Source organism: Lissotriton vulgaris, chromosome 1_1 (genome assembly GCF_964263255.1).
Source record: "Lissotriton vulgaris chromosome 1_1, aLisVul1.2, whole genome shotgun sequence".
Taxonomy (NCBI): domain Eukaryota; kingdom Metazoa; phylum Chordata; class Amphibia; order Caudata; family Salamandridae; genus Lissotriton; species Lissotriton vulgaris.
The window spans coordinates 392,392,955-392,413,681 of record NC_141685.1 but is presented as its reverse complement, the minus strand read 5'-3'; the positions used below and the strand labels follow the sequence as shown (position 1 = coordinate 392,413,681).

At 43.6% G+C, this 20,727-nt stretch overlaps 1 protein-coding gene across 1 annotated transcript in view; it reads left to right on the top strand.

Annotated features, from left to right (window-relative positions):
- The first annotated feature begins 4,190 nt into the window (after positions 1–4,190).
- MAGOH (mago homolog, exon junction complex subunit) overlaps positions 4,191–20,727 on the top strand; it is a 40,880-nt gene continuing 24,343 nt past the window's right edge. Inside the window, exon 1 of the mRNA XM_086952468.1 lies at positions 4,191–4,479. Coding sequence (XP_086808594.1) covers positions 4,392–4,479 — 88 coding nt within the window. The 5' untranslated portion in view covers positions 4,191–4,391. The remainder of the gene's footprint in view (positions 4,480–20,727) is intronic.

The following is a 20,727-nucleotide window of genomic DNA, read 5'->3' as shown; positions in this document are numbered from 1 at the left end:
ATCCATCCATCCCCCACTCCATCCATCCATCCCCCCACTCCATCCATCCATCCCTCCACTCCATCCATCCATCCACTCTATCCATCCATCCATCCCCCCACTCCATCCATCCATCCCCCCTCTCCATCCATCCATCCACCCTATCCATCCATCCATCCATCCCACTCCATCCATCCCCCCACTCCATCCATCCATCCCCCCACTCCATCCATCCATCAATCCCCCCACTCCATCCATCCGTCCCACTCCATCCATCCACCCCCCCACTCCATCCATCCATCCATCCATACCACTCCATCCATCCCACTCCATCCATCCCCCCACTCCATCCATCCATCCCCCCCACTCCATCCATCCATCCCACTCCATCCATCCATCCATCTATCCATCCCACTCCATCCATCCTTCCATCCATCCCATCCCACTCCAAACATCCATCTCCCCACTCCATCCATCCATCCCATCCCACTCCATCCATCCATCCCCCCACTCCATCCATCCATCCCCCATCCATCCATCCATCCCCACACTCCATCCATCCATCCATCTATACCCCCGCCCCACACTCCATCCCTCCCCCGCCCCACATTCCATCCATCCCTCGCCCACACTCCATCCCTCGCCCACACTCCATCCCTCGCCCACACTCCATCCTTCGCCCTCTTGCCCTGCCTCTATCTTTCACCCTGCCTCTATCTCTCACCCTGCCTCTATCTCTCGCCCTCCCTCTATCTATCTTTCCCCCTCCCCCTATCTATCTTTCGTCCTCAATAACCATTGCATCACCACAGCATTACTCAGGGGCACCACAACATCACTATGCGCTACTACAGCATCACTGAACGCTACAGCATCACTCGTCGCCGCCACAACATCATTCAGAGCCACCACAGCATCAATCTGTGCAACCATTCAACAACTGATTCAAATATGTTCTCTCAATGTTTCAAACTTTATTACAAATGTCACAAAAAAAGTTAATATGTCACTTCTGTTCTTGTATTTTCATCACAATAAAATACACTAAACATAATCTTCCAAAAAGTTATTTGCAAAAGTTTAAGCTATTGCCATTATAAATTACAATAACTTTTATTTAAGTATTAAATATTGAAAAAAATACAACCCATTGTTATTTTTAATAATAATACATCTAAGTCATGTAAATACAACACATATTGCATTACAAATGCTATAGGTGTCACGTTTGCAAAAGTTAATTCTATTGGCATTGGAAATGACAAAGTTATTAATTTAGCTATTTTCACAACAAAAACATGAATAAAAAATTTGTCATTTACAATACTAATACCTCTAACTTTACTAATGCGAGCCCTATTGCATTGCAAATGGTGGAGGAGTGTGGCTCAATGGTTAGAGCGGCAGACCCTGATGCAGAGTTCTGGCCCGGGACCAGGGTTCAATTCCCGCCTCGGCGGGTCTTGGGCTCAATTTCCTCGGACCTGATAATTCTCGCCTCGGTGCCTATTCTAATCATGGGCCTCATGCTGCAACTCTGGGCAATAGCTTGCTTAACCTCCACACCGGCCCCAACAGTGCTGGGATGCCTGGTTTCACCATGGGGGTGCCCAGGAGTGGACACTTCACAGAGAAAGCCAGGAAGGGTTCCACAACGGTATGAGTAATAGCGCCAGGAAACCGCTTGGTGACAGTGCGCTCTACAAATACCTTGACATTTACATTTGCAAATGCTTGTTTATTTTCCCCTCTATCGTACGCTACTGCTTTCTGAGTCACTGTCTGCATCTTCCTTCTCTGGGCCTCTTTTTGTGCTCTCATGCACCTTTGTCTAGCTTCCTTTTGCCATACCTGAAGTGAATCAAACATCAACTGTCTGCTTTGTTTTGCAAACAATTTATCCTGCAGGAAATTCAGCTTTTGTTCATCAAAGGTACCTGTTAGTGGCCACTGCAGCTCGGCATTGTCCCTCGTATATTTGTGCCACAATGCACTAAACATCATAGGGCCAATGCCGTGCTTTACGTACATGTCAAAGTTCGGGGTGCTTCCGGAGGTGCAGCTTGTCTTTCCTTCAGTCAAGCATCAGCAGAACAACAACGGCACCCCAAACACCACAATTTGCTCAAACAAGGCATCTTAATATCAGACACGGTCACTATTCGTACCAAAAAAATTATCTCACAAATATACTATCCCCTTTTTATTATTATACAAGTTGGTCCTCAGACCACATCAAACAAAGGAAACCAAGGGGGTCATTAGGATGGCGGGCGGACTTTACCCACCCGCCATCCTCGTGGTGATAGGGACTGCCCGCCATTAAGGCGGGGGTCCCGTGGGGGTATTAGGATGTGCCCGCCACAGTGGCGGGCACATCCTGTATTTTTAGCATTGTGGTGAGTCGTGCTCTCTGCACCGCCCGCCACAATGCTAAAAATGCATTTCAGCATTTGCATTTACAAAGCGGCAGGCACCGCGCAGTGCCTGCCGCTTTGTAAATGCAAATGAAGGGTGGTACCACAGGTACCCTCCGTGGGCACCCCCCTACTCTCCTTCACTCTGGGGGCCCGCACGGGGCTCCCAGAGTGAAGTCCGCCTGCATTTCCGTGGCGGCATTGCCAAATGCCCATCATAATATGGCTGGCGGTGTCTGATAGACACCGCCACCATATTATTCCTTTTCCGCCCCGGCCGCAAGGCGACCGGGGCGAAAAAGCGACGGATGGTCTTTCCGTCCGCCGAGGTCCACCCCGCAATTCTAATATAGTGGGGGGGAAAACGAGAGTGGATGACGGGCGGATTGCCCCCGCCAGGCTGGCGGTGGCCACCACCAGCCACCTCGTGCACGGTCATGCACCACTATGGGCAACGTTGCGCCAGGTTGCGCCTTATTTACAACGTGACGCAGCTAGGGAGATGCGTCATGTTGTAAAGCCCTGCACCACATGCAACTTGCGCCAGGTTTCATGTGGGCGTTCTGGCGCAGGGTGGGCGTTCCGTCACCGGAACACCGCGTAAAAGTGACGCAGTGAGATCTAAAAAATTTCACTGAGTCACTTTTACGGCTATGTTGCGTCAAAACCCTGCGCCTGCTTGAAGCAGGCGTAAGGAGTGAAGCACCATGGTGTGGATAGGCCAGGTTGAGGCAGTGCTGGAGTTGCGTTGCGCCCGCGACACAACTCCAGCACTGCGCCAAACCTTATGCAACACGCTTGTTTGTCTTGTGATTCTCCCAGGAGGGACACTTCTGTGAGACCTCGGAGTACCCCAGAAGTCTTCAAGGATTATGTGATGTTTTAATGCTGGTTTCATGGGCTTTATATCTCTTTGCATATCTATTTTTCTCATTTTGTGTTCATGTTTCCTTTTACCTTTAAGTGACTTCTTATGCTGATTATTCTGTGCATAGCATGGGTATTTTCAGATAGTTAATTTTATTTATTATCTTTTTTGTATTATGGGTAAGGGGGTGTGTTGCAGTTACATGTAGTATTTTCCTTTAAGATCTGCATGCCAGCAACTCATACCAAGAATGTTCATGGAGCGGGTTCCATGAGTTCAGTTGGAGACTTGGAGCACACTGGCTGGCAGCTGATGTCGGTGGTGCATTCAAGGTGACAATAAATACCACACAAATGCAGAGTACAGTGTCTTAACACAGTCAGTGTGGTGAAGGAGGCGTTATGGATTGCTGTTGTCCCTGTTGCTTGTGGGCTTTCCAACAATAAATCTGAAGAAAAGAATCTAAAGACGGTTTCAGTATTCCATGCCTGGTGTGAGTGGTTTATTGAATCCAGGAACTGACTGCACTGCATTTAATAAAACGAGATTTTAATTGAGTAACATACATTTCTTAATCCACTGATCGTGTTAAAGAGTCAGTAGAGGTATCATATGTGACGGATACATGCCAATCTGATACAGGCGGGAGGCGCCCGATTTTTGTAGGAAAAAAATTGCTTTCTTTTTGCAGTTTTCTGCCTGAAAATTGCTTCTCCTCCAATCGGGGTTAATCAATGAGAAAATACATTCTCCTGGTTATATTTTTTAGAATCTTCCTCTTTCTCCCTAAAATGTTGCCATGTCGATCACAGGTGCGTACTGAAAACTTGGCAGCTATGTTTAAATGTAAACCTTTATGTTTATTCGATCACATTTGTTACTACCCTCATAAAAGTATATTTGTTACAAAAACAGTTGCTGAGTTTACGACAGAAACGTGACAAGAATTTCCATCCTCTCGTGGTCAGTTTGTACGTTTGTCTACTTTCGAACGTTTTTCTAAGGATTGTTGGCCTTCTTTCTGTGTTCCCGATGAGACGCTCTGACGTCAGTATACTGCGACCGTTGCTGCCTGTGCGTGCTCTGCCGGCGGGGCTGCTCCACTTACGAGTTTGAGAGTGGTGGCTATGGGGAGCGACTTCTACCTGCGATACTACGTGGGCCATAAGGGAAAGTTCGGTCACGAGTTTCTTGAGTTTGAGTTTCGGCCAGATGGTAAGTTCCGAGGGTTTTAGAGGGGAGTTTTCAAGGCCTATCAGTAGGAGTCTAGGTGCCTACCCGAGGCAGGTTCCTTCATGCACATTGTTAGGAACTCGGGCTGCTTTTCGAGTAGCATCTAAGTGAATTTATATTAAAAATTGTTTTTGATTCTGTCATGAGCTGTACTAAAGTAGTTCTGTTGATTCCATTTTAAGACATATAGTCTCATCGATTGCCTGAGGGGCATGGGTATCGTGGAACCCCATTACACAGCCCTCCTTTCTCTTGCCGTGGGTCTGCCATAGTGGTGCCCCAGTGCAGTTTAGATAAATCCCGCCTTTAAGTACCTCTTATGCAGGGAGTAATTTGGAGCCATATCCACTGTCCATGGTCCTTTGTGTTTAGAGTTGGGGGCTCTGATGATTTGGAAATTAAGAGTACTAGATTTGAGGCTGTTTCCAAGCGTGCTCATATGTGCAAGGTGTGCGCTCTACAATTAACACTCATTTTGGCTGAAGCATTGCATAGTGGATTGCCTTTTATATGCTTCATGTGGTTAATTTAACATAACAGAACCATCATCTTATATTGAGGATATGACGGTAATGCCGCAAGAAACGTGGGTCAAATGTGATGGTTAATATGTTCTTCGCAGGGCGACCTCAGATGTGTGTATGTGTTTTTGTGTGCGCTTGTTTTGGCAAATTTTAGCCTGCCCTATCATTGCTTTTTTAAATCCACGACCTATAGCCATATTGTTCACCGGCCCACCGGTTGGAAAAACTATATTTCAGGGACAGATTTAGTCGGTCCGATACTACAGGAGAACATTGTGATACATTTGTATGGGATTATTTATTTTGGGTTCCCATCTACTGCTCAATTTATTCCCTGGAAAAACAAACTTCCCTTAAAAAAGGAGCATTTCCTCTTTGTGGCTGTTTTTTTTCTTCTTTAGGATAATGCCATACTTAGAAAGGAAAAAGTCTCTAACTCACTGGGCATTTTTACTCAAAAAGTAATTGGGGCAATATAGATGCCAAAAAAAAAACTCATTTAAGTAACCTAAGGGATGTAATGAGCTTCAAAAAGTTGACCTGGTCATTGAGTGATCTAGATGGACTGCTTCTATTCCATATATTTAGGGTTAGGTTGTGGATCCTGTTCTGACCCATCTGTGATGCTCAAAGACTTTATTCATTGCATTCAATGCAAACAAGCATTGGCATAGCCAATAGGTCTCGCCTTTGGGACCTTAAAAGTGTTTAGCCATGCAACAGTTGGTGTTGTTGCACCAAGGATATTGTGCTGGATAACTAAACACTGATAAGGGCCCAAAGGCGAGACCTATTGGCTATGCCAATGCTTGTTAACACTTACCTGCTGATTTTCATTTTGAAGCGCTGTCGAGAACGTAGTATAAGACTCTGCAGCTGCTACTGCATAGGGTCTAGCAGAGATATGCCACTCGGAGAGTGATGTCACGCTCCCTAATGTTACGCTCCATGATGTCACCGGGAGCTATGCTTGCCGTGACCTAAACTAGTGTTTGACTTGTGAGGGTGTAAAGAGCGGAAGGAGGCAAATAAAGGATTTAAACTGTTTTATTCTTAAAGTAACATATTGACCCACTGGTGCTAGAGTCCAGGCATCTCTTCAGTTCAGCTCCAACCGCTTCACTGAAGTAGAACCTGGATCACTAGAATACAATAGCAGAATTCCATATTACATAGCAAAGAGTCTAACACAGAAGAAGAACTACAAAACTAATTAAAGAAAACTACAATAGAAATGGAAGACATACACCACATGTTCCTTTCTAAACAAAAGGAAACAAACAAAATAAAGAAAACAAAATCAACCTAAAACATAATCACAGAATTTCTTAGGTAATTTCACATTTCTTCTAGATAAAATAGGAGCATCCAGAACAGGGGAATTCAACGAAATGTCATTTCCTAGATCAGTGCCCACCGAATCAGAGGGAGGTAAGCAAGCAGTGTCAGGAACAGGAATGGGAGAATTCTCAAAATTGTCACTGGAAAGGACGGGTCCAGGATCTGGAGATTTCTCAGCATTGTAGGTGGAATGAACAGATCCAGGAACAGAACAAGCATTGTTATTGTCATTGGAAAGAGCAATATCATCAAACAAGGCACCATCTCCCATTTTAGAAAAGAAACGCTCTTGACCAGGTTTAAGAATTATTACAGAACTCTTGCTCCACCAACCTTTATCCTTAAGCAAAACAGTGGAATTGGTGACATCCTCAACTTGAAAAGGTTCAGAGAACTTAGACGAACCCTTGGGGGTGAAAGATGGTTTGATAATTCTAACCCAATCACCAATAGAAACATTTTTGCTTTTAGAATGATGGGATAAATCATGATAGGCCTTACCAGACACACGAGCAGAATAAATATTGTCCCTAGCCTTAATGATAGAATCCTCCAAACTGATTTTATTAGATTTAGCACTACCAATTAAAGGCATGAACATGCATCTAGGTTCTCTGCCTCTCATTAAAAAATAAGGGGATATGCCAGTGCAAGAATTGGGAGTCAAATGGTAACTCCAAAGTTTCTCCTTAAGAAACTGTAAAACATCAAGATTGCTTTCTAAAGCGGCCTGAACGCCTTCCTTAAAAAATCTGTTAGCCCTTTCCACCTGACCATTCGAGCGAGGACTGTAAAGAGGAGCTCTGATGGCAGTAACCCCAAACTTATTCAAAAAAACTTGCATCTTACTGGAAACAAATTGGACACCATTGTCCGACATCAAAGAAACAGGCGCTCCCTCAACCCTGAAAATGTTGTCCAAAAAACATACAACTTCATCAGTGGTGGGGTGTTCTACAAAAGAAAAATAAATCCACTTGGAGAAATCATCAATTAGTACAATGAGAAATCTCATCTCTCTACCCAAACAGTCAAAAGGTCCCGAAAAATCAATGGAAAGCCTTTGCCAAGGACCTGTAGGACCATTACCTAAGGACAACGGTTCAGAAGCAACCTTCCAGTGCTTATCAGAATTGAGACAAACAGAACAATTATCAATGAATCTTTCCACCGAAGCGTCTAAACCAGGCCACCAGTAATGGCACTTTAACAGCTTCTTGGTAGCAGACACACCAGGATGCCCAGAATGCGCTAACTGAATAATTCTATCCCTGAGGCCAGCAGGAGGGATGAACAAATCTTGTCTTATCAAAAAATCGTTTTGAATGGACAATTCATCGGAGACTTGAGCAAAACTTCTTAGAGGTAACTCTAAATTCTTTACAGAAGGCCACCCATTGGCAACATAAGATTTAACCTTCTGCAAAACACTATCATTAGAAAAATGATGTCTCCAATCCTTCTCCTCAACACCAAAACAGAATTCTAAAGCGTCAACAGAAGCCACTACACATTCGTGCAGATCAAGAAGTTCATCACCAGAATCATCAACAGGGGGTAATCTGGACAAGCAATCTGCAGTAACATTTTTTCCACCAGAGATGTGTTGAATGGTGAAGTTAAATTCTTGTAACCTCGCAATTAGTCTGACAAGTCTCGAGGAAGCATTACCACTTCTCACGCCGTCCATCATGTAGACAAGCGGTTTGTGATCAGTTACCAAAGTAAAAGGCCTTCCCCACAAAAAATTCTTAAACTTTTCGACAGCCCACACACAGGCAAGAGCCTCTTTCTCAATAGTGCTGTAGTGAGCTTCTGCACCCCTAATACCCCTGGAGATGAAAGAAATGACACGTTCTTTGCCCTCAACCACCTGGGTGAACACTGCACCCAAACCAACAGTGCTGGCATCAACGGTCACAAAAGAATCGCCTTCAGGGTCAAAAGTGTTTAAACCGGGTGCCTTAGCAATGAGATTAACAACCTTTACAAAAGCAGAATCATGAACATCTGTCCACAAAAATTTAGCACCTTTTTTTAGTAGTAATCTAAGTGGCTCTACAACCAAGGCATACCCCTTCACGAACTTGGCATAATACTCGCTCAAACCAAGAAATGAGCGCAAGGTATCCTTGTCTTTGGGTTTACTGCAATTTTCTAAACTGGAAATTATGTTTTTCTTTGGGAAGATGCCTTCCGAAGTTATTTTATGGCCTAAGTAATTAATTTCACTGACCAAGAACTTACATTTATCTTTACTCACTGTCATACCCTTGTTGTTCAAGGTACTTAAAACTTTTTCCAGGATAACATTATGATCAGGAATGGTCTTAGCGAAAATTAGTATATCATCTTGAAATGATTGTACACCTTTGAGACCATGAAACAAGTTCTCAATCAATTTTTGAAAAACACTGGCCGCTGAGGCTAAGCCAAAAGGCATTCTAAGGAATCTATATAAGCCAAAAGGGGTGATAAAGGCTGTCAAGTCTTTTGATTCTTCTACTAAAGTTACCTGATGAAAGGCGGATTTAAGATCAATAATGGAGAAAAATTTTGCCCCATTAACCGCCGCCAACATTTCCTGTATCCTAGGTAAAGGATAGGTCTCAATAACAATGTTTTTATTTAAAGAGCGAAGGTCAACACATAACCTAATATCATTATTCTTTTTAAGAGCGATAACTATAGCAGAAACCCACTCAGAACTGTCTGTAGATTCTATGATACCCTGAGAACACAAGTCGTCTAGATGTGCTTTGAGTTTATCTCTCACTCCCAGAGGTACCATACGGACTTTGTGTTGGACAGGTAAAGCATCCTTCTTGAGTTTGATTTTATGAGAAAATCCTTTTACCTGTCCAACAACATCCTCAAAGACCTTTTCATGCTTATGAAGAATAGAAGATAGGGAATCATCCTCTAACATAATACTGCTGACAGGCATATCTCTTAATTGAATTGGGTGATCAGAACCTGGGCATAAGTTAATGCCAAGCTTGCCAAGGTCAAACCAACCCACAATATTCTTTCCGTCAATAGCCACGTAAATTTTAGTAAAGATTTGGCGAGTCTCAAATTTTAAAAAATCATGAAAGAAACCCAACATTTTAATTTTAAAATTACCAAACGCCTTGGGATTTATATCGGAAATGTTAAGCTTGACACCACTTCAATTTTCCTTGAAAAATACGTCAGATAAAATGGTTACTGGCGAGCCAGAATCAGCCATGGCTTCAAACTCAACCTTTCCAACAGAAACAATACCCAAAGGAGCTTTGAAAGGGAGAATAACACTGTTAATATAATTCTCAAAATTGTCACTGGAAAGGACGGGTCCAGGATCTGGAGATTTCTCAGCATTGTAGGTGGAATGAACAGATCCAGGAACAGAACAAGCATTGTTATTGTATCAACAAGTGCTCCAAATTGACAATTGGCAGCTAATACCCTCAAAGCAGCCACGTAATCTTCAACTGACTCATCAGACAATTGTTTTCTTTTGTGAAAAGCATGTCTCTCGATTAACACATTAGGTTCATCTTCGAACTGCTTTTCAAGTCTGGCAACGGCTTCTAAAAATACATTCCAAACATCTCCTTCACCTCCCAGGGCTGCAATAGGTTCAAGATTTTTAAAGATCTCAATTGCAGCTGTACCTAAATAACTAAAAAGAATAGCTTTTTTCCTTTCAGGTGAGAATTTAGAACCATCAATTGCAACAATATAATTTTCGAAGGACTCAAACCATTTTTTCCAAGATAATTTAGGTTTTCCAGGAATTTGAAGGAAAATAGAAGGTTGGTTGCAAATTTGAGAAGAAGCCATGACAGACAAACAGTGTGCAAATCACTGAAATTAGCAGAGACTTGCAGTAATAGAGAAGTGTGCAAATCACTGAAATTAACAAAACTAGCACTCGTAGTGTAAGTGTGCAAATCACTGAATGGGTAATATGCACTTGAAATGGCAGTGTGCAAATCACTGAAGGATAACTTGCACTTGAAATGGCAGTGTGCAAATCACTGAAAGATAACTTGCACTTGAAATGAGAGTGTGCAAATCACTGAAAAGTAACTTGCACTTTAAAGTAACAGTGTGCAAATTACAGAAGGGTAACTTGCACTTAAAATGACGATGTGCACGTCACTGAAAGGTAACCTGCAGATAAAATAATAGTGTGCAAATCACTGATGCAAAATAAAACAAACATGCAATGCTAAAATGAATAGTGTCTGAAGAATAAAGTGAGCGAATCACTGTGTTCGCTGAGAGATTGAAAACGGCTTTAAATTGGTGATGAATGAAAGACGAATCAAGCTTCATTGAAACAAGTACGCGCTTATATTATGAGCGTGTGGACAGTTTCCATGACAATCTTGAAACGCGTTGTTAAAATGGCCGCCCGTTGCGTGCAAAGCGATGCGTTTCAATGAGCTCACACGTTAGGAAAGCGTGAAGACGTGACTGCATGCAGCGTCACAGAGCTCAGAACGCGGAGAGACGTAGAAGAGTCTTGAGTGCAGGAAGCCAGCGCGAGCGGCAATTAACGGCAAAAAGGAAAAGTAAGGGCCGTTTTGAATCCTTAAAGTTAATAAAATCGTAACAGTACCTTAAAACGTAGTGAAATTACGAGATTTTCACAGCGGATGCCTGGATCTTCAACAGGAGGACAATGGTAGCCGGCACAACCACGCAGAGGTCCGAATCAAGGGGCTTCAGGAAAGAAGTCGTCTTCTTTTCTTAAGGATAGCTACACAGTGGGTCAGTAATTAATTAATTAGCCTCGTCGCCATTGTAAAGAGCGGAAGGAGGCAAATAAAGGATTTAAACTGTTTTATTCTTAAAGTAACATATTGACCCACTGGTGCTAGAGTCCAGGCATCTCTTCAGTTCAGCTCCAACCGCTTCACTGAAGTAGAACCTGGATCACTAGAATACAATAGCAGAATTCCATATTACATAGCAAAGAGTCTAACACAGAAGAAGAACTACAAAACTAATTAAAGAAAACTACAATAGAAATGGAAGACATACACCACAGAGGGTACAAAAAGCTTGAAAGCACAAAAATCTGACCTTGTATTTCCATGACTTTCTGATCTGCACCCAGCGTACAGTGACGCCAACCCAACATTTAATTTTAAAGCCAGTTTGCTTGCACTGTGGTTTGAACGTGACCTCGGAGTGGACGTTTGGGCAGATTAGCACATTTAATGTCCCTCTACTTGGGAATGTTTTGAGTTTAGTGCTTGGGTCGTTCGATAATTGGATAACTGACCCTGTATTTGCAATGTGCATCAAATCATCAACCTTTTGGGGATCTTTGGAGATTGGCAGTTGACTCGAGAGGGGTTGGTGGGGGCTCGGAGGGAGTCATGCAGGTCAAGGAAGAGGTTGTGAGAGAGAGGGGGAGCAGGAGGTGAGCCCGCAAGTGGTGCACTAGCTTGGGAGAGCAGTCTTCACTTTTCAAGCCCTGCACTTGTGGCGCGCTGCTGCTCTCTACCGCAAGGTGGATGCCTCCACAAGCACGAGTGCAGTGCTTGCAAATTGAAAACCGATGGACAAAGGCCCTCCTAGAGCAGCGCATATTCGCTGCCTAGACGAGACCTAAAAATGAGCCAGTGCGAGACTGCCAAAGAGCTTCCATGATCATCTTATTCTAGCATATCACTCTAAAGATGAACCAGCAAGGTTGGATAGGAAGCGCAGGTTGTGGGCGTTCCAAGGGCATGATAGGAGATGCAAATTATGACAGTCGGAGCAATGCTATTGGTAACACTGATCTGCGTGAATATCCTTTCTGATTTGCATTTTATAGAGGCATAACATTTGATGTGACATGAAGAGCACCAGATTGATTCCATTGGAACATCTCACATTCGACTCTTGATAGTTTGATAATGCACATTCTCAACCTTTAGCGTATCTTTCTCAGTACTGTAGCGGTCTTCCAGGACTTTTTGATATTTACTGTTTTTGTTTCCACTGCTTGTTGGAAGTTGAGCAAGGGAGTCACTAAATCGGTGAAAAGAAATACCTTCATCTTTCTACTGTATCGTAAGGCAGGTGTGGTGCAATGTGTACTCCTTTTTTTTGTTTGCACTTTTAATGGGGATTGTAGGTAAAAACATTACCCAGTTTGCAGTTTTTTGTCTGTTTTTCTGTAGGTGTGTAAGGCAACACCACATCTGACTTTTTTGTTTTTAGCATTTTGTAATAAATCTTTATTAAACACCTACACTAAACACAGGAATACCAAGTTGCAGTTACCGAGCTCAGTAGTACCTCAGTTATTATTCACTGAAGCATGGAAGGTTGAATCTACTATTTAGGTATTTGAACCTGTTAGTTACAGGTTATACCGATCTCAGTTGCAAATACTACATCTGCTTGCGCTGTTATACCTTACCATCTCCTTATGTTTCTCAGCGTTTCTCTTAGCTCTTCTGTGCTAGTTCTGCGATTATTGATTCCCTAGATTTGGGTCAAATCAAATTTCCTTTATTGTATGATTAGTTAAAATCTTTACAAAAAGCAGAATTCATAAAATACTCCATTATGTACATTTTGCATAGCAATAAATCCCTACAATTATATACACCTTTAGTTCAAAAAAGTTTGTAATAAAATTCATATGTTTAAAACTTTAAAAGAAAAGTAATCATTCTTAGTTTACAGTTTTATGCTTTTCTAATTTTTCCCATACTTTTGCTAAAAAATTTGTCAAAGCGGAATTAATGAGTATATTGTCTGGACAGAGACAACGAATCAATGCCTGTCTGCATGTCCTTATCCCTCTTTCGTTAAATATTCTTTTTAATATAATTAGTATTTATTTTTTTAGTTCAGAACAGACACACAAGAGATGGATAATATTTACCTCACCAGATTTACAAAGCCTACACAATATGGTGCCTTCAAGTCTCTTCCACGGGGCTGCATGGGATTGGCCCCTCTATACTCCAAATCTTGCTTTAACAAAAGTCTGTTTACTTTTCAACGACCATGCCATGTCAAGATATTGCTGAACCATCTTTTTTGAGTAGCTATTTATTATGGACCATGCATGTTTTCTTTTAACTAAGATGGCTATGTCGCTTATTAGTGATGGGTAATCCATTGTTTTGTTAACAACTTTCTTAAATGATTCCTGGGTTATGGTGGAGTCCTAGATCTCCCTAAGCTCAAATTCGCCCAGAGATGTGTCCAGATATTTCCAGGCTAGATTTGGGTCACAGCTGAAAGAGATTTTCAGGTGCAGGTCGGGCATGTATTTCACACTAAACACTCAATCGCTCTGTTCTATCTTTTCCAGTAATCAGACTACATATACTACACGTAGTATTTATATGGCTCACATTTGCCATGGTCTTATGGAGCGTAGATAACAGTAAGACAAGCCAGCCAAATTAGCATTATGTGCTTATTAACATTATGCTCTTCCTATTAAAAGATTACCTAATATGGAGGTTAGATTCAGTACAAAGCAACAGGTGAAATGCATTCCAGAGGATCATGCCTGTGATTGTGAGAATGGAGTCTCCAAATTTACATGTACATGTTCTACGCCATGGGTACTCTCAAACATTTTTACGGGGATCACAAAGTATGGTCTCCGGTGTGCTTACTGCGAAATAAAATAAATCTGAAACATTCCAGGAGAAGTGGGTCTCTCCATATCTCATGATGCCAACTGTTGACATACAGCTACACTTCAGCAGTACCAAAGGATCCGCAGAGCCACTACAGGAGGAAGGTCCTTCTCCTACATGGCCGCCAAGACCTGGAACTCCCTCCCGGCCGACCTGCGCCTGACCCAAGACCACCTCTCCTTCAGGAAGAAGCTCAAGACCTGGCTGTTCGAGCAGTAGCGCCCCCCCCCCCCCCCCCCCCCCCCCAAGCGCCTTGAGACCCTACGGGTAGGTAGTGCGCTCTATAAATGTCTTTGATTGATTGATCTAGCCTGAATTGGTGAATTCTTCTCAGAAGCTAGAAGGCCACTACAGGATACAAGATGACCAAAAGCAACAGTCCCATAAGAACATGGACCCTGACCTGGGGACCGCATTAACTAGAATATTTTGACTAAGATTAGACAGCATGCCACTTCGCCAGCTGATTGCCCAGCATTTTTTCTCTTTATTGCATTAGCTTGTGGCACTTTATTGCACTGTTCTGCCTCAGTGACCTGCATTCAGCAAAGTTGTAAGTGCTTCCTATACGCCCACAGCCTATTGGCTTTTTTACTACTTGCTTAATATGCAAACTTCCTTACATCTAGGTTCAGCAAAGCTGTAAGTGCTTGTCATGATGCCTAGTGTCCCTTGACCTAGATCAGATAACAGGATATACCTAGCTAGTAGACTGCTAAGCTGGCTTACTCATAATTACAAAATTCTATTCTGTAGTTTTTGTATAGCGCATGGCTCCCCGAGGCTTCCCAGCGCTATTTGCAGCTACCGAATACTGGCCCTGGTGTGACACTATTCCTTGAATAGTGTTGCGTATCAATGGGGAGACCCAAAAGCCTACCAGACCCCGGTTAGTAGTTCAGTACAATAAGAAATGGTCAGGTAGCATGAAACAATAATAGATACACATAGTTGTTCACATCCAAAATACCAAGTTCCTTTTGCGGAATAAATTCCCAATTCATTGTGCTATTGTAGTAAATAGCACCCAGTTGCTTAAATTTCTCAGTATGTATACAAATATTCAAACATTGTGGTGCTCACGAGATGGGAAATGAGGAAAGGAAAAGTAATGTGAGTGACCATTGAGGATTTGTGATGGTAGTGGACACGGACAGAGTGGTGTGACATGTATTCATCACATAAACATTATGATAATGATCCGGCCTAAAAAATATAGGTCAATTGTTACACATAATATACATAGCTCAACATGGACACTGTTATTTTTTGTACAATTGTCCCGCTTGTCGACGTTTTGACCCCTTGTAATTAGAACTAGGTGAGTCCAGCCTTAGGTTGGGGTCTTCATCAGGACTGTGGTGGAGCACCTATTCATGTTACCAGCTAGTTACTTGATGCTGGACAATGTAGAGACTCTGGGCTCAGCTGAGCTCCTATTCGTGAGTTTAACGGCCTTGCGTGCACGTCACGTTCTTGAGTGGCATGTCAACCGATCACTCATCTCGACTATGAATCTACAGTCTGATCCAGAGCAGCCGTCTCTGCGTTCAGTAGTCTAGTGAATAGACTACTGAACTCAGTGACGATGATCGGATGACCTGCCACTCAAGAACGTATAGAAGATTTGCACTGTCAGAATTCTTATTCTTATTATAGAAAGCATTTTGATTTGCCATCTATAATTTTATTCACTATGTAATTTTGACTGTATGCCCTTTTTGTTTGCCTTATTGGAAAGCTTACACTCCATACAGAAGGCCTCAGTTGCGAGTAGATTTTTACCAGAGCTGCAGCTTTCTCAACACGATCGAAAGCTCCTTACACTGCAAAACCGTAATGTAAATATTTTGGTGAGCGGCCTATAAGACACTTGAAGCAATTACTTAAAGGCTTCCTTTCAATGAGTCGCCACTTTTTTATTAAATGGCTTTTAACATTAGCACTTTCTTCCTGACAAATTAAATGAAATGTCATTACTCCCCTTGAAATAATGGCATGAAATTGTCTGCAGTGAGCCTGCCATAACCCTTAAGAGGTAGCGAACTCATCATATTGTGGTTCATGTGTTTTTCAGATTTCTTGGTTGTGAGCGATTTTTGCAAGCAACATGGTCGATTTTTGTACCCAAACAATCAGCAAAGGACTTATTCTATGTAATTAATTACTAATGGTATCTTCCAAAAAGATCAGGAAGTGAATTATTCACATCAGAGCACACTCCCAAGCAATGCTCATAGAAGTCACTCACAATGACTGACCATAATCATATATGAACAGGCAGCTGTCGTAACTTTACTTGAATGAATATCCCAGTGTGTACTTTACAGCAGCAACTTAAATGTGGAAAGTGTTTTTGATCCCACAATTCACGCACATTCTAACGCAGCACAGTAAACACTCTGCACACATCTAATTTCCCATAAGAGGGCTCGTAGGTAAATGGCATATTTAGAACTTCTGTGTGCACTTGGACACTGTGCAGTGTCACCCCATCTTGCAGGAGACTTCCCAAATGCTCTGAGTACTGAACCCCACTGCACTAGGCCAACATTCCAAATTAAAGCCTGAATACTAGTATGAACAAGCATTGGCATAGCCAATAGGTCTTGCTTTTGGGCCCTTATAAGTATTTAGTTATGCAGCACAATATCCTTGGTGAAACAGCATCAACTGTTGCAAGGCTGTTCGAGCAGTAGAGGCACCCCCCCCCACCGCCTTGAGACCCTACGGGTATGTAGCGCGCTCTATAAATGTCACTGATTGATTGATCACTGATTGATGGCTAAACGCTTATATGGTCCCTAAGGCGAGACCTATTTGCTGTTCCAATGCTTGTTTAAGGAATGTGCCCTATATTCATTCTGATTATTTTGTTCTTTTTGGTTGCTATTATAAATACATTTTCTTGTCATGCTGCCATGTGCAGAGATAACATGACCTCCTGGCAGATCGTTTTTGTTGCATGAGAGGCACAGAGGAGGAAGTGCTGCTGAGCGTTCCGGCATCTGTGCGCTCGACCAGGCGGTGATGAGGCCATTGCCAGGAGACTGCACTCAGAAGAGCACCCTGTGATGTGGGCGAGATGCAGCAGGCGTAAAGGCCTTCATGGCCAGTAACAGGTGTAGAGCAGCGCAAAGCAGCGATGTTGACTTAGGGGGCGACTCCCACCTCCGTAACCAGGCAAATGGGCAATGTACGGGTCTGCCTCAGTATGTGCTGGGTGACGTCTTCTCCGTGAGCCCTGCACAGCTCAAGACCAGAAGCAGGTGGATCAAATCAGGGTCCGTATAGGCGAGGATGTACAGGGTGCAGTTCCAGGGCATGTTGTTCCCGCTGGGGTGGTGCTTGTTACATCTACAACGTGTGCCACCGAGGGTGCATGTACATAGAAGCACTGTGTGCCTCAGGGCATGTGTCTTGTAGTGTAACAATTATAGGGTGCTGCTTAATACCCCAGTGCCGGGTACTGAAATACTTGTTCTGGTACCCATTGAGAGATGTGTTCCCAACCTCATTTGTATCTGAGGGCACACGTATGGAGCGGATGTGTGCGCGAGGGCAGATGAACGGATTATCTGTGTGTCTGATGGCACTTTTAGGAGCCCTGCATGTCTGAAGGGCATATGTAGAGTAAATGTAAATTGATACTTGTATAGCGCACTACTCACCCGCTTTCCCTGTGAGGCGTCCACTCCTGGGCATCCCCAAGGTGGAGGCCAGGCACCCTTAGCGTTGTCGGGGCCGTTGTGGAGATTAAGCAAGCTATTGCCCAGAGTTGCAGAGTGGGACTCCATGATTGGAATAGGCACCGAGGCGAGAATTGTCAAGTCCGTGGAATTTTGAGCCCAAGACCCGCCGAGGCGGGGAATTGAACCCTGGTCCCGGGCTAGACCTCTGCATCAGTCTGCCGCTCTAACCATTGAGTCACACTTCTCCACAGAGTCACCATGCGTGCTTAATTGTATATGCTGAGAGCCATTGAGTCTATATTGGTGCAAATGGATATGCATGTGTGTCTGCTGGCGCATGCACAGACCCCTGTGTGTCTGTCGGCAAGTGGACTGAGAGCCCCTGTACATTCGATGGGCACCTACACAGAATTCTCGTGAGTCCTGTTTATCTTGGGACACATTATCAGCACAACCAGTGAGGGCATCCCAGCTTGATCACTTGAACAATGACACCCCAAGCACAAAGGACTCCTGCCTGGCACAGAGACTTGGGCCTCTGGATGGATGTGTTCAAAATGTACCCACAGGGTTGTCCTTTAGAGAGAAGAGTGCAGATTATGCATGGAAGCCAGGGGGTCGAAGAGGAGACGAGGGATCTGTTTTCTGGTGTCTGTCTGAGTGATTTTTTTTTTTACCCAGCCTCTAAGAGCGCCTAGGGATAGAGGGCAGTTTTTCGGTGCTTGTCAGTGCAGCTGCACTTCCCGGGCACCAAGGGGCACTGAGTAGGCCCTGTACCTTTCCCCAAGCTGCTCTGTGCCCTCCACAGTCTGCTGGGCCACGCCTGGAGGCCAAGATGCTGCTGTGAAAGAAATATACACATCTAAAGTCGACTCATACCTTCTCTCCAATGGGTGAAGGCCCTTTCTTCTGCTGTTCTAAACTAAAACATTTTTGTTGACAAAAAATACATTAAAACATCTGTCTGCACGTTGCATTGCTGCACCAAGCTTGTGCAATGGGCTTTCTGTCTTTACATACTGACGCAGGGAGGCGCAGCAACACAGACACACACACAGAGCCCACCTATAGAGAGAGAGATGCATCCACACAGAGACATGCACACATACACACCCTGTTGCTGACGTGCGTTGTCAGACGTGCACCAATGTCTGCAACAACCACAAAATGGCTGTGTGAAAGTTCGGTGCCAACTGGTCAACGAGAGGTCAAATTATGAAGCCTGAATCTGGCAACTTGACAACCTTACACTGTATCACTAGGTAAGAATATTGTGAAATATTCATGCATATATCGCACTTATGATACATATTTATAATTTCCGATAGATGGAATACAGCTGTATACTGTATCGGCACCTGCAGTAAATTTACGAGAACTATTTCTAATAACATTAACACATATATTATGTAATATCAATAGTTGTGGGTATTGTCATCAGTTATTGCATATACATGTGCAGGCAAACATGCTGGCTCACGAGTGTGTGTGTGTTATGGCATATGTGAGTGTGCCTGCTCTTCTCATTATGTGTGTTGACGATGGAAATATTAAAATTGCAACTTTTTACAGATTTTGTTTAACAAACATTTGTGGTATATTAGTAGCTTGTTTCATTGGTATTATAATTTTAGCTGCGGTCCATCTCACTGAGTGTCCAGACTCCTAGCAGCGCAGTAACACACTTTTAGCACACTTAAGATGGTTAACATCCCATCACGTATTCTCTGCACTCACATACACCGGCAGGACAATGACTGCTTTTCAAGCCATTGAACGTATTTACTAATAAAAATGGGGGTGTCTTGCGCCAGCAGTGATCCAGGCAGTAGCTTGTAATTAGTGAAGAGCAGAGACCTCGGTGCAAAGGGAAGCTCAGAGACTCTATGGTTCCAGTGCCACAATCAATGGAAATTGAGGTGTTCGTGATCGATTCTAGAGCTGAGATTGGACTTCAATGCATAGGAGTTGGGGGGTCGGGAAGGCAATAGGGTGAAAGAGAGGGAGCGAGAGGATGAAGAAGGGCAAGGGGAGGTGAATGTTGCATTGGAAGATGGGAAGACATAGAAGAGAAAGCACAAGGAGTTCAAACATAATGTGCTCTTTGGTAGTTGAGATTTCTGTGACCAGAGTTCCCGAAGTCAAGCCAGGGATCAGGTGTCTGCATGTAATGAGGCAGAGGGTAGGGGCAGTGACTATCGGAAGCGACTGTGCTTACTTAGAAAATGGTAAAAGCAGGGTTGGTAGGGAGGAGTGGATCAGCACTGTGAGATTAAGTACCTCTGCAGGCACGTGGTGGAGGAGGTCACAGCAGATTAGTGGAATATGATCTTGGAGAGCAAAGGAAATAAACTCTGATCTGAAAAAGCGCGGATTGTGCCCCCTGCTCTACCCCGCTCACTTCTCCAATGAGCACGCCTGCAGAGCCAGAGAGGCAGCAGTGGATCTTGAGGCTCCCAGTGAGGCTGGTGCCTGTTTTTTTGCAACAAAAAACTGTAATGGAGCAGTTAGTGCCCTAAACTGTAGAATGTAGGTGCATGCAATCTCAGAGAGCAAAGGAAACAAACTTGCCAGGAAGCAATACACAACAAGCATTGGTATAGCCAATAGGTCTCGTCTTTGGGACCTTATAAGCGTTTAGCCATGCAACAGTTGGTGTTGTTGCACTAAGGATATTGTGCTGCATACCTAAATACTTAAAAGGTCCCAAAAGCGAGACCTATTGGCTATGCCAATGCTTGTTCGAGAAGGTCCCTGTAATGGCTGTGTTCTGTATCTAACCCGCTATGTTCACAGCCTGAGAGGGGTGTGGTGGTAATTCTCCACCCTCCCTGCTCCGCCTCTGAGCTGTACAGCAATCCCCGCCCCAAATGCCGTCCACTCCGGCCCTCTGATCTTGAGGAAGTGACTTTGGGGTTTCAAATGTCCGATCCTGCAGCAGCACACTTCCAAAGCCCATACATGACAGTAACCAGATTCAAGGCCCCATTCTCCAGATTTCTGTTTTTCTTTTTTTTA